General features: G+C 43.8%; 1 protein-coding gene across 2 annotated transcripts; it reads right to left on the bottom strand.

Annotated features, from left to right (window-relative positions):
• Window positions 1-1,774: 1,774 nt before the first annotated feature.
• carm1 (coactivator-associated arginine methyltransferase 1) lies at window positions 1,775-14,474 on the bottom strand. Of its 2 annotated transcripts, none has more exons than XM_029158027.3 (16): window positions 13,523-14,474; window positions 10,877-11,002; window positions 10,336-10,442; window positions 9,987-10,091; window positions 9,335-9,445; window positions 9,055-9,232; window positions 8,883-8,973; window positions 7,277-7,358; window positions 7,116-7,201; window positions 6,853-6,942; window positions 6,628-6,765; window positions 6,085-6,174; window positions 5,866-5,978; window positions 4,649-4,726; window positions 4,269-4,337; window positions 1,775-4,136 (listed from the first exon to the last, which is right to left on the bottom strand). In XM_029158027.3, exons 1-16 carry the CDS (start codon window positions 13,662-13,664, stop codon window positions 3,997-3,999), a joined length of 1,746 nt encoding a protein of 581 aa, XP_029013860.1. In that variant the 5' UTR covers window positions 13,665-14,474; the 3' UTR covers window positions 1,775-3,996. The 2 variants fall into 2 exon arrangements, with proteins under 2 accessions (XP_029013860.1, XP_029013861.1); XM_029158028.3 differs by having other exon boundaries at window positions 3,996-4,136; window positions 4,221-4,337.
• Between the last annotated feature and the right edge of the window lie 73 nt (window positions 14,475-14,547).

Genomic DNA, 14,547 nt, shown 5'->3' with positions numbered 1-14,547 from the left:
ATCTTCACGTCTCTCACATTCTCATTTTTTTATTTCCGGTGTTTGTGTTTTCTCCTCTTCTTCTTTGGTGTTTCTTCTTTATTCTTTCATGAATACATATTTCTTCCGCTCACCATCTGATTCTACAGCCACCCGTCCTTGTACGCAGGCCCAGCACTCATTCTCCTCCACCGCGCCGGAGCCTGCTATTGTATCCTAGCAACCTAACTTTAGTAGTAGAACCATCAGTCTGCATCTGTGCTCAGCGTACATGGATCTACATCCACTGTAAATGCAGGTCAACAGCAGACGTGGAACGAGCAGCTCAGCTTAGTTACAAGAACAACAGTGAACAGACGGACTTTATTGTTTGGGTCGTCAGGTTTGAGTCTATATCCTGCTGAACACTGCAACACTTTAACCTGTGCTCATCCCCAATGTTTCTATTTTTGTTTTGATGCATCATAAATTATTCATATATAAAATATTTACTCATCATTCGCTCATGAATAATATAAACTTGAAATGTGCTTCACAACATAATTGTATTCTTTGGTATAAATCTTATTTCAGTGGGATTTCTCACCCAGCGCTGGACTCAATATTCACGCTTGGTGGAGAGATGGTGATGATGGAAATGGAAATAGAAGAGGTAAAGGCTGGATGTGTGGGACGGGAGGGGAAAGTGAAGGAGGTGGAGACACCTGGTGGAAGACAACTGGAGAAACAGAGGCTGCTGCAAGGCGCCGGCTGGGAAAACTGGGAAGTGCAGATTAGAAAACCAGTTTGGTTCTCCAGGCTCCCTATAGAGGCAGTAGATGAAGGGTCAGAAGAGACAGAAGACAACAGGGCAAATGGTGATAAGGCAGCGATGAACAGCCTTCACTTCTAAAAACCAGAAACTACAGTCTGAAAAGACACAACATTCTGAACATCTTGCAACTCTATTCTGTTGAAGTCTATGATCATGTGCTCAAAGGCCTGAAAATGAATCTACACATGCAAAGAATTTCTAATCCTTAAATCCAGAGCATTTAATGATGGCAGTCAGACCTCACAGTTCCATGTCTCGCCAACGTAACGCATCGCTCTCAGAATGTTGATCTCCTTGTGGGAGGCAGAGCCTCGGTATCAAGCCCGTCCCACAAGGACCAGCTCCAGACTCAGAGCTGCTTATTGTGTTTGCTGCTCCCTGAACCTGCGGCGCTTCAGTCTGTTGGTTCATCCTCTCCACTGCCTCCGTTGGACTTGTTAGGGCGTCTACACAGTCTATAAAACATTTGTGTTCTGGTCCCACTTTTGTAATGAACTGAATGAAGTAAGACCTTAGTTCAGAGATCGGTGAATCACTAGGTTGTTCCTACATTGATGTGGTCATGCCTTCACATGATAATAATTACATAATTACATTATTAGAATAATATTGTCGCGTAAGACTGAGGTTTCAGGATCTAGTTAATTACAGACACTTTTCCACTGTAACCAAGTTAAATGTCAATGTTTTCCTGACTGGCATCAAACCACTGGTATATGACATAAACCTAGATCTGTGTTCATCTATCATCATTTTGAACTAAGCTCCCAACAGACCACAACATGAAGGCCACAACTCAAACTGCAGACACTCAGGACAAGCTTTCTGACTGAAGTGAAGTTACTGAACAGGCACCGACGTGAAACACAACAGAGACAAATTAACATAAAATCCTCCGGGCTTCACTCAGTGAACGTGGAGCTTCCACGGTCAATGGTACAAACAGGAAGGAACAAATCAGTGCCAGACCAGATCCCAGAACAGGTTTGGAACATCATCACCACATTTAATTTGCTCTTATTTTTTAAACTGTGAAAGAAAAACAATAAAGACAACAAAAAAAAGGTTAATTCTACAAACATTTTTGCCAGGTTTCGTAAAACTTGCTAACTCATATTTCAAATGAACCAAGTCCTATAGTCGACACTGGAAGCAATGCAACATGTGTCAGTCTTTTCTCCCTTTTACTGCTGAAGGTTGTGGGTGTTGGGCATCGTCGGGCGTCGTTTGTTGACCAGGTGAGGGAGACAGTGGACCGGGACGACCTCCCTTGTCTTCACCATCAAGTCTGTGACTAGAAGGAGTTTGAGATGAGAAGCAAGAATGTAAACTAGGATGCTGCCAGTCCGGCGAAGCTTTCCTCATTACGGCGTCCAGGTCATTGGTCCTCACGGGTTTGTCCTTCACACACGCGACCCGTCTGAGGGGCACCTGCTGCAACATCCACTCGGCTGAAGAGAAGGGGCTCAGTGGAGACTGTGGAGCAGCCGGAGGTTTGCTGCAGGTTTACATAATTAAAGGTTTTAGGAGAGTGTCCTATCGTCACCTTCCATGCTCAGTGTGGAAAATCTAAATCACCCACAGGCTGCTCATAGATCGGACTCTGTTGGCACTGCCCAACTTTAACGGCGTCCCTTCATTTCTTGACACAGGTTTAACTGTATCCACAGAAACTGGCAGGGTGTTTGGCAGCAGAGTTTAAAAACTAGTGACGAACAATTGATGAAGACAACACAATGAACGGTGGATGATTAGGAGACGCCAGGTTCAGACATTTAAGATATAAAACCAGTACGTGAGGTTCACCTGTGGGTAACCCAGCACTTAAGGGAAAACGGTTTTCGATCCATCCTAGTCCGTTGATTAATTTCCAGTGTCAGGTCTTCACAACGTGTCGCCTGGCTTTTTGTTTTCTGGATGTGCAAACAAGCGGAGCAGTGGCTCTTGTTCACTGATGCTTCAGGTGCTCGACTATTTCACTACAATGTTCTTTTTTTCCTGCTTTTCTAGTAGCTACGGTGACCGTGACACACACACAGTACAAGTGTATGTGAAGCTGCACTCATCAGCTTTTAACCACCAGTTCTGCCATCACTGAATCACTCAGTTTATCGCTGCTCCATTCCCAGACTTTACAGTTCTGACATATGCGATTAACTCTCGTTCAAATTTGTTTTCAGCGACGCTGTGACCAACTACCTGCCCAGTGTTAGAAACCTAATGCACTGATCATCTAAACAGTCTGGTATTTTCCTGAGCAGGTCAAGAAACTGTGCAAAAAGAAGTTATTAATAGATTCCTATGTTCTACTCTGAGCACCAGACAGATCTATATCAGAACCTGATGCTACCATCTAGACGTATCAAGGCTTCTTTCTCCAATGCAGAAGCTTAAAAAGCACTTAATACCACTAATAACTTATGCTACCATGTGAGCAAGCTATAATCGCATACGCAATAGCATACGCACAGATGATCAGGTGTCAATGCATCTCATCACTCAGCATGGAAGGTAACGTTCTCCCAATAGTTGTAGGAAGCAAAACTTACACTTGTTTGCTCAAAACACCAAAAAATCATTTTCCACATACGTACGTCTTGTAATATATCTGTCTGACTATAAACACTACACAAGGAGTAAACAGGGAAATGTGAGAAAACTCAACCTTTAAACCGTTTCGTCTTGCCTTACTTCAACATGATAAGCTAAGATGGCAGTTCAATGAGTGTTGATGATGATAGTAGAGTCCTACTATACATGTGAAAGTCTTTCAGTGAGAGTCTGGTACAGATGTGAGAGCTGTGAGAACAAAACACTTCTGGGTCATCATGACACCAAAGGATGGAAGGACTGAGAGGAGCGTGGAGAGCCAGAAAGGGGGAGATGACAACTGCTGTGCATTACAGCTGTGCATATTTTATAGTCCCAATGAATCCAAGAGGGAGAAACGGAAACAGTTTGTAGCTGGGAGTCTGGACGGATACGAGCGTCTGAGCGTATTGAGACATGTTCATATGTTGGTGAACCTAAAAGGGCGACGGCGGTGGTCAGGGTGGAGGAAGTGCCAGCACAACACTGGTTTTGGTATATCGGTTTTGGCTGCGGCTGATAGGTCAGTTTGGGGAAGGGTCTCCACTGGGAGAGGCTGGAAATCGGTCATGCGGGGTCGGGGAGGCTGAAGAGGTCTAGTCAAGGTCTTCCTTTTAGCTGCCATAATGCATGGTGTTGCTGGGGATGACCATAGGTGAGGCCATGGAGATGGCAGCACCCCCCATGGTGAACTGATTGGTAACAGGATAGTAAGTACCGCTGCTGCTGGGGCCAGACTGGCCCGTTGTGGCTCCTGGAAGGAAAAACAAAGCGTTACCTTCAGCGGCCAAGATGAGCCAACAGTGGAAATCAACAAGCAGATCTGTGTAACACGTACAAGTAACTTAAAGCTGCTCATTGTTCTTTTCTGTACAGGTGGACATACCCTGGACGATTCCTGTGCTCATGATGGAGCCCATCCTGGAGTGGGTATGGTTTACAATTCCTGTGTTCACTATGACCAAGGAGAGAGAAGGTAGTTAGTTGCATTCTAACATTCAACATAGCAATTTATATGTTTGAGTTTAAAAGCAAAAACGGAAAAACACAAAACGTTCAACTAAGGATTTGTATGTTAGCACTTCTTTTTTCTTAAGCTTCAGTGAAAAGCTAATGATCCTGGACAACATGTTTTGTTTTTAAAATGAGGATTTAGGCCAATTAAGCAGTAAGTCAGCATTGAGCCAGTAACGTGCTACTGCAAAGACCTGACATAAACATGAGCCTTTCAAAATGGTTTCATGTTGCAAGGAGTGAGACTTGTACCCAGGGGGATGAGGTTGTTGTGAGACACTGCCGGGCCACTGCCAATTACTGTGCTGAGGTCATAAGCTGAAGGCATCCCTAAAAGAGAAAGACACAACATCTGCTATGAGGACAAACATGCACAGAGCCCTCCCCCATCCTTTCAGCTTGGTGACATTGCAGACATTCAGAGGTCAACAGAGTTTGGGTCTTAATTAGTTTTTCCTGGATGATGTGTTGAAGTGTGACCTATCAGCGGGAGTTGCTTTCAATTGTTCCTGAAACCCTTAAACTCAAAAACAAGAACGCATGCAGCACAGAAACCTCAAAGATCAGACACCACCTGCAGTCTGTCAGCTGATAACCCACTGGTGTCATGCCAGAAGGCCGTCCAGTGGGAACCTAGACAAGTACGTGTGAGGGAGGTGAACCTGCTACAACCTGAAGGAGCTGAAGGACTAAACAGGACTTAGGTCAGACTGAGATCAAACACTTGTTGGAGGATTTGTGAAGTTTTCTGTGCTGTTGTGTCAGTGCTATATAAACTGAATGGACCTCTGGTCAGTGCTGATGCTTGAACCATTATTCCTGACGGAATAGTCTCACAACTCATGTAACTTAATAGGTGTTGTGTGTAAATGGAACCTTGGGAGACAACTGGTTCAACTGGTTTTTCTAATTATTCCAGTGTGCTTCATTGTGTGTGTGTGTGTGTGTGTGTGTGTGTGTGTGTGTGTGTGTGTGTGTGTGTGTGTGTGTGATGGTTAGGGTAAGGGGCTAGGGAAGGCATTAATACTAGTAGGTGTTGTGTGTAAATGGAACCTTGGGAGACAACTGGTTCAACTGGTTTTACTAATTATTCCAGTGTGCTTCATTGTGTGTGTGTGTGTGTGTGTGTGTGTGTGTGTGTGTGTGTGATGGTTAGGGTAAGGGGCTAGGGAAGGCATTAATACTAGTGTGTGTGTGTGTGTGTGTGTGTGTGTGTGCTACTTCCATGATCAGTGCACCAGAGATAAGTAATGACTGAGTTCATTAAATGAATAGAACCGTGTATCAAAGTCCCCACTGCCAGCAAATACACAGAAGCAGACGGTGCCCACTGAGCTCCACCTGTTTTTGTCTAGATTTCTTACTCTTAAACTTCAGTAACAACATTCAGGAAGCTGCCCATGAGTCAGGGCTCCACCTGAGAGAACCCATGGAGGACATTTAATCCACCAGTGTCCATGTGTGTTCACCTGATACAGCCATTCCCTGACTCATGCTGTAGGTGCCCCCTGTGTTCCACATATTCTCAGATGGGGAAGTGTAGTGTGAGCCAGGAGGGGGGTTGGGGGTGGTGCCTGTGTACCTGCAGACACACACATTCACCCTTAGTCGGCCACGCAGTCATTCTTGAACCTTTAGTCTGTGTCATCCACACACAGCTGCTCAATGGGATCAAGACCATAGCTCACCTGAAAAAGGGATTCTTCAAGTCCAGAAGGTTGCTGGACTTTGATCCTGTCTGGTCCACCTGGGCAACAATACTGATGTCGTAGCTTTGTCTGGTGGCGGGGGAACAAATCACAGTCATTATTAATTATAAGGGGAGTTTGTGTCACTGTGGTTTGTTAGATTTGTAGTTTGGTTAAGACCTGATAAATTGCAGGGACAGAAGAGGTTTGACTTGTTCTAAATGTTTGTGACAAGCAAATGTGACACTAAAACCTTCCACAAACAAATGCAGAACTAAATACTATTTTTTTTAAATTTACATTCTTTGCTATTTCTCACTGCAACAGCTGTAGCCTTTGTGTGCAACTAAATCATTTTAAAATGACAGCTCGGCAAAAGCTTTGTTTTGGTTCCTCTTTACTTACTTCCTCTACGCTTTTACATTGTAACATATGTTTAGCTGGGTCACTTATTTAATATCCTAAATATGAGGGAACATGACTTTGAATTTGCATGGATCTATCATGAAGCTCCTAATGTCCACAGAGGGTGAGCAGTCATACCTCCGGTTGGCCACCAGCAGGGCGGTGCCGGACAGAGTGTCCCCGGCCTTGGTGAAGAGGGGAGACTGCAGCAGGCAGCGCACCTGATACCAGTGGGTGAGAGGCTCTGTGGGAGCTGTTGACAGCCACACGGTCATTCTGCAGAGAGGATGGAGACGAGATAGGACGACTCAGTGGAAGTCATACGACACCTCTTAACATTCAGAGCTATAATGTCAGACTTACACTGATCCCATGAAAGCCACATCAAACCAGAATGCCAGACCATGAACCAGACCCGAGTGCATCATGTGGAACTTAAAGGGAATTTCTATTCTGTAAAGGCACAGGACATGCAGTTAATACATGTCCATCCCATAACACACAGACACAATGCATTATCTTGCCCCAACCTTTATTCTAAACTAAATCAACTCTAAAACCTAGAATTAATTTCTAAATTGTCCTCGCAACAATGGTATTCCATCAAATGACACACAGAAGCTCACCTATAAAGATCCTCTTCTTTGGCCTCCAGGAAGTTAACTGTGTGTTTGACTGACTTGGCCATCAAGATACGAATATCAAACGTGTCCTGTGGAAGGAGGTCAGAGCACATCATACAAGTACACAGCTGCTTTTCACAGAGTGTGTGTCATAGGTAACGTACCACGATGGGCTGACGGAAGTACTCATCCACCGCTGCTCCCCGCAGGGCAGAGAGGTCCACGCCATGAAAGGAGGGCTGGTACCTTTGTGAGACACACACATCTGCATGTTTAGATTAATTATTCCATTTATTACATTTTACTATTTACTTAACCAGTAACAAACAAAGATTTTACATTGCTACACATTAGACCTGGTTACTGGGAAAATGAGCCAGGTGAGTGTCAAAGGTTCAAACAACGGTTAGAAAAAATATATGAATTAATTAATATAGATATTTTGATCCTAAATTACAATGAATAATAAAATTTAACAGAATAATCCAAGCAGCACATCACATCTTGACTGGGAAGAACACAGGTCTTTGGCAGAACACTGGGCACAACCCAAGTCTTTGTTGAGCAGTGTTGGGACAGGGCTGCCACCTTGTGACTGTTTGCAGGCTTTGGCAGCATCTACCAAAGCCTGACTTCACCCACAACACATACATTACAAATGTATTAACTGAGCAAATACTTCTGTGTTTAACTGGACTTACAAATTGAGTCCAATTAACTTAACACTTATGAAGTGCTGCATTTCATTTAACTTAACGCCTGATTTAGAGTGTGACTAATTAAATGTTACACATTTCATCACATGGTGGTTATACAGGAAAGCTCCACTAGTGGAAAATGTCTAAAAATACAAACACATATTCCCATCTATTAACAGCTGTTCAGTTTGTCTTTTCTGGAGGGGTGGAGTGGTAATAATCTTCCTGGTAATACAGGTAAGAGCAGCATTAAAACACAGACTACATGTGTGAGGCCTTTACCTCTTCATTGCTTATTAGTGCTTCTTTCAAAGGATTTTAAACCCTGACCAAACATGTAAAGCTCTAACTTGTCCTTCAGACGTTATACTGTTCATTCTGGTTCTGAGGTGCTTCTGCTCATGTATACAGGTTAATGGACACCACCAGAGCAGTTTACTGTTTGTTTCATGCCTTGAGGTTTATAAACTGTTAGAAACTGTGGACTGAGGATGAATCACTAGTTTTAATAAAATGAGCCTAGTGGTCATTACATCCATTAGGCAATGTTGAAAGCAGCTCCTGTTTAACTGTGAAGGAGACAGACAGATGAAAGGCCTGGGTTTGGCAGTGGCAGCAGGGCTACGCTGTCATGGACCGTTTTTTTAGAATAAGACTGATGGTGATTTTATGCATCTGAATGTTAGAGAAGGGTTTACATTAAGACCAAAATATCGACACCACTCTAACTACTCCAAATAGGGAAACTGCACCAGCCTGTTAAATTACAGAACCAGTCACGCATAGACAAACCTGCATGTTAAAACAAGACTACAGAAAAGACAGAAACCTGCCTTCAAGCTGCTATTCTAAACAATTACTTGTACACTTCACTTGAGAACTGTGATAAGGTGAGTGCTTTAACGAGGTCCTCAGTTGTAGTTGAACCTATTCCACCACCTTGCTTTTTTAATAATAAAAACACCAAAAAGTCCAGGCTGTAAAATACAGCAGAAGCCCAACAACCCATTTAGAATGATATTCTACAGGAGCTCAAAAGGCCCCAGTTGGCTCCACCCGTTCCCTTTCTCACCAAAAGTTGGCCTTGGTGAACTGCTCCATGTAGAGTTGCTCATCTGTGAAGGGAGCCAGGTGAACATCGCCGATGGTGGGAAACATTTTACCTGAAACACGCACACGGAGGGTCAGCTATCGAACGTCATGACAGAGCACTGTGGTTGTTTCTCATGGCGTTTGTGGCTCACCACTGGGTTTTAGGAACTTTTTGGCGTGCAGGTAGCTCTCCAGCATGCGCTCGTTAAACAACATGTAGCCCATTGGCTCTGAGATGATTATGTCAACCTGCTCGGGCAGCGTCACCTCCTCCACCTTTCCTGGGATCACGACCACACGGTCCCCTAAACGGTTACTGTTGACCAGCACCTGGTGACGAGCGGAGCATTATTCGGCCTTTTGTCCACAAAAAAACAGGTAAACGCTGCGTCAGCTTCAGGTCACTCGTTATCTGTAATTGTGTGTACAGACCTCTGCATGCTGAGCCATGGTGCTAGCCTCCACAGCATAGACCTTCCTAGCTCCGGCTTGAGCAGCAAAGAAAGAGAGAATGCCCGAGCCACACCCAACATCCAGCACCACCTGCAGAAAAGGCCCAAATGATGACTTCACAACTATTAGACAGGTTTTCATTAATAGGAAAGTCACTGGTTCTAGGCCCTGTCAGAGCCCATATCATGATTATTTCCGGCTACATTCCTTATCAACAAACCATCGACCAAAGGTTTATTAGATATAAAGGAAATAGGAAACTGTATACGCCAACCAAAACAGTTGACATAACTCAGCTGAATCGTGGCTGTAGATATAAATTCAATATACAAATTTAGATGTAAAAGCCAGCTCAGACCAGAGCCCTGCGTGGGACCAGACCTGCTAAGATCAGTAGCAGTCTGACTATTACTAAATTCCATCACAGTGGAGGCAGCAGAACGACCCGTCTGAGCAACGTTACTGCCGCATTACACTGCTCAGCTCCAGGGTGTGAAACACAAAGTGACAAAGGAAAAGTAATTACGAGTCAATGTAGAAGCCACAGCAGCATCTCTACCTATAAACGCTTTTATATACAGTCCACTTCATTTCTAGCACAACAAAGACAAATCTACAGTTTTAAAGTTACCTTGTCTTTGAAGTCAGCATGGTTTTGTAGAATAGCTCGCTGATAAGTCCCTGTTCGAACATAGTCCTGCATCATGTTCTGTTGCTGGGAGAGGTAGCCATAAAACTGCAGAGACAAGATAAAGGAACGCACAATTCAGGACACAAGCAAACATCTGGATACTGCTGTAATTCAACACTGTGCGAGTCACCACGTTTGGCAGTGGGATCCTTTATCTTACAGGGAAAGCCAGAAACTTATGTGCTGTATTTGCAACATGGTACTCAACCCAACCCACAGAGAACGGGTAGGAGAGACTGACAGGGTGTAGGCATGAGTATGCATGAGTGTGTGTTGATGTTCCTCTCACCTGGAAGTACTGTACAGCAGAGGACTCCTCTGTTCTGTCACTGAAGACCGAGTGCTCACCAATATGCCCACGGCTGTTCTTCAGAAGGTTATAAAAGGACTGAAAATCTGCAGCAGAGCAGAAACACGGTCACCAACTACAAACGCCTCACACTAACAGCAAGAAGTGAACAACGAGCTCTGCAAACTTGTTACAGCTCCAAAGCTGTGACTGGACAGTTTGTTTGCAGAGGAAGTGACCGATGAGCTCATTCACTGGAGGAAAAAAGATGTAAGGGTGAGGTAAGTTGCACTAAACCTGCTGCAGACTCCACTGAAGTTACTGTGAAACACATGCTCCTGCTTACATAAGCTACGGCACACTGACTCACTGAGGATATAAAGAGAAAGCAGAGTCATTGTGTCCTTACCTATTGTCTGCTTTTCTATTAGACTTTAGTTTTAAAGGAAATTCTGTTATTGCGTCAGCAGAGTTGTGTCTCAAACTTGAATATATGATGCTGCGCCTGCTCAAGTCTGATTGTAAATGAGTGTTTGTTTACCTGCCGGTGACGAAAACTGTAGCAGGACACTGTTGAAGCCCAGAGTGATGATAAACGACTGCTTCCCCACACGGCTACACTCCGTCTCCCTGGTAACAGAACACTTGAACATACTCGCCTCCTCTCCTGGAAAGAATGGGAGGCAGGAGGAAAAAGGGTGAGAAAAAAAATAAATATATGGACACAGTCATCAGAAGTTCCAAAGAATGGCGATTTATACATTTTAATAATTCAGTGAGTGGTTGAACATGTTCAAATCATAGCATTAAGATTGTTTTCTAACTGTTATCCACACTTGGCCCAACGTATCAGCTTCGTATTTACCACTGGCCAGCTAAATACACTACAGCCTAATCCTCTTCATCTCCCTTGGTTGCTCACATGTAATGTGGAAGTAGAGCAACAAACACTGATATCTGGTGCTGAGCTGAACAAAAAAAAACAACACATTTCTCAGAACACACATCTAGATGAGCTCTGTGCAGACAAAAATGAAGCATTTTGCTATTCCAGGATTTTCACTTACATTGAATTTCCTGTCTACAGACATCAACACTGGTTAAAAGTACTTCACAATGAAAGTACCAGCAATAGCTCCAAGAACACACCGTTACACACTGCAATTTTCTGAGCGAAAAGGTTAAGTCTCTAAATTTATGCAGCTTATATATTGATTTTGTAAATCGTGTCCTTTACATTAAAGTAATTTAATATTTCTGAGCCTCATAATTTTATGTCAGGACATTAGTTCAGTTTTATGTTTCCAGCACCAACATCCAGTAACTTGATAACATGTTATAGTCATGTGATCAGGGCTAAACACACATTGCTTAGGTGAAAGTGCCATTCAAGTGCAACAGAACTCACATCAGCCTCCATTTGCAACACTTCCCTAAACAAATGCAGGTTTTAGTTATAGATGAGGCTCAGAGCCCAGTAACACCTCAATAACTGCGCATTACCGGGAACACAGACAATACAAGTCATAATACTGAGGAAGGAATATGATAATTCACAATATTTGATTTATACATACACACATAAGCATAGGAATCAAACAAGAAAATTGTCAACAGTTCCACCTTTGTCTTTGTTTAGGGTTCTTTAACTTAGTCAAAGTGATGTTGGCGATGTGCTGCCAGGAGGAGACTCTTAAGTGGGTTGACTCTAATTTACAGGGAATTACAAGGACCTTGCTCAACCTCCTGGAACCAGCACAAACATTATCCCTGTATCCTGAAAGCTTTTTACACTGGAAATGAATGGAACCACAGTTCAGTTTTAGGTTGCACCAAGCCCCAGGACAGATTTTACAGCTGCTTCTGTGATTACGGCCACAATAAAAAAATCTATGAACTAAACAAGCAAAACTTCTACACAGATGGTCGTTTATTAAAAAGGAAGAATTGCAGCAATTTTTACCGACAGACCAATTCTCTTTTTAATAAGGACAACATAGAGAGCTTTTTAAACAAGTGGAGCGTGACCTCATCATATACATCAGCTCCTGTAATATTACATTGCTGTAACCATCAACATACTTAATTAATCAATTATAAAACTCATTGCATAGACATGCATAAAGGTTGTTATGTGCAAAACAAATCTCTTGATCTGAATTCAAAATTATTTTTTTAAGTAACACACCGGAAAACCTCCATTACGCCTAGTGGCTAATAAAACTGTATTTGAATTTCCGTTTTTTGATCAATTTTAACATGCGCTTAATCGTACTCTAGGAGCGTGTGGGTGATTCTTAGCACGGGCTTGATGTGAGCTCCTCGGTGGCACAGAATAAATTCCTGGAGCTTTTCTTTAACTTCAACTGCGTCTTTTCAGCGGGACGCTGCGCTGAATAGGAGCCGCTGCGTCCCCCCGGTGGGGGAGAAAGCGGCGGGGACCCGGCTATTGTTCCAATGAGAACAAAGATGCACGCATACGTAATGAGGGCCCGGTCCCGCGGCGCTCCGCCGCCTCACAACGCCGAACACGGTTTAAATGTTCACGTTCGCTGCCTCGCGACACGACAGGCGTCGGACCAAACGGCACCGACGCGACGTTGGCAGCCGCATCTGCGCGCGACGGCAGCGGGACAAAGTGATGCCTCCTGCTCGTGGCTCCACGGCGCAGAGAAGCTAATTCAGCTAAACTTCCAACACAACAGCCCCGGTCTCTGCGGGACGGTTGGGGCCGAACGGTAGCGTGTGTGTGTGACTAAATGGGCGCTAACGGCGGTAACGGCACAAGCACGCGCGCTAAGGGCAGCGCATCGTCGGTGGAGGGAGGCTAACGGCATTGTTTAACTAGCACCAAAGTACCCAGCGTGACAACTTAGCTCCCCCCGCTCACTGCTGTGATTAACTAAGTTGCGTGTGTTACGCTCCGATTGTGTTGAGGTTTCCGTGAACTCACTCGGTAGCAATAACTTAACAACCATCAACACCTCACCGGACTACAGAAAATTGGGAGTTTTAACGGCTCCCTCGTGACCAAGCAGGGGGAGGCAACGTTGTTTCCCAGGATGGGTTAGCTCGTGGGTCGCTAGCCGCAGCTTAGCTATATAAGCCTTAGCACTGCATAGCATTAGCATTGCTACTTAAGACAGGCCGAGCGTCCGAGGAGCAGCTGTAGAAAAGACCCACTCACCATTGGAGAGATTGATTAGCGCAGCATCTTGTGTGATTTTGACTTCTAACCGCAGGGGCTGCTGCTCCGAGTGCCGCTGTATGTCTCCATTCGCGTCTCCGATCGAGAGGAGCCGCACGCCGCTGAACACCGAGACCGCCATGTTCGATCTGGAAGTACAGTCAGGTCGGTGGCGCTCGCATCCAACCACACGCTTCTCTTTGCTGGAGGCAGACTGGGCATCAACACGTGAGGCCGGTGCAGCAGCGCCACCTAGCGGCTCAGGCGACAAGTGGCTGAACTCAAGTCATAGGACGGTGGTTTAATTTTGTGACTGTAATAGATATTTGCCAAAGTACATAATCATGGATTAGATTTGTCATGGAATGTGTTTATTTTATGACTTCCAATGCTGTTAGCGCCATATATAAGTTTATGTGGGTGGGGGAGACAGAAATGACAGCCACCTCTAAAACTCTAGTATATTATATAATAATGAATCATCACAGTGACTAAATTAATTAAAGCAATGCAAAACAGCATAATCTGGAGCCTCCAATTTTACTGTTATGCACACATTCAAAATAATTTGTCATAAACACAGTGATCCACAATATAACACCATTATGTAGATTTTCTATAATCACAATGCAGAGATTGTCAAAATGTTGGTGCTGAAACAAAATGTAAGTTATAATTTAATCTGTGATAATATTAATGAATACATGAATACATGCAGCACGTTAAACAACAAAGGTGCTAGCATGAGATTTATATGATTGGAAGGTTTTAAGAGCAAGACACTGTCAACTTTTTATTGCATTAACCAGCTTTTAGCAGGGACCTATTATTTAAGTATTACGTAAGTGTTCAGCCTGTGATTGTAATCAAATATAGAAAAAAAATATTTTTATTCATATTCTCACTTTAAGATGTAACATGCATGTGCGCTACATTGTGCTACATGTCTGCTACATTTTACAGGTCTTGTGACATGATTTAGGTTTAAGTCCCTCCTGATTTCTTAAGGTGAAACATTTCTGAAC

Source organism: Betta splendens, chromosome 8 (genome assembly GCF_900634795.4).
Source record: "Betta splendens chromosome 8, fBetSpl5.4, whole genome shotgun sequence".
Classification (NCBI taxonomy): Eukaryota; Metazoa; Chordata; class Actinopteri; order Anabantiformes; family Osphronemidae; genus Betta; species Betta splendens.
The sequence above is the reverse complement of the archived record's forward strand: the minus strand, read 5'-3'. Positions and strand labels throughout refer to the sequence as shown.

Excerpts from the sequence above, each read along its gene's own strand:
- carm1 (XM_029158027.3), bottom strand. The coding sequence starts at position 13,664 with ATGGCGGTCTCGGTGTTCAGCGGCGTGCGGCTCCTCTCGATCGGAGAC. Across the intron at positions 9,446-9,986 it reads ATGCTGACTTCAAAGACAAG|GTGGTGCTGGATGTTGGGTG; the intron begins GTAACTTTAAAA and ends CCTTTTCTGCAG. Across the intron at positions 4,727-5,865 it reads TCAGGGAATGGCTGTATCAG|GGATGCCTTCAGCTTATGAC; the intron begins GTGAACACACAT and ends TTTCTCTTTTAG.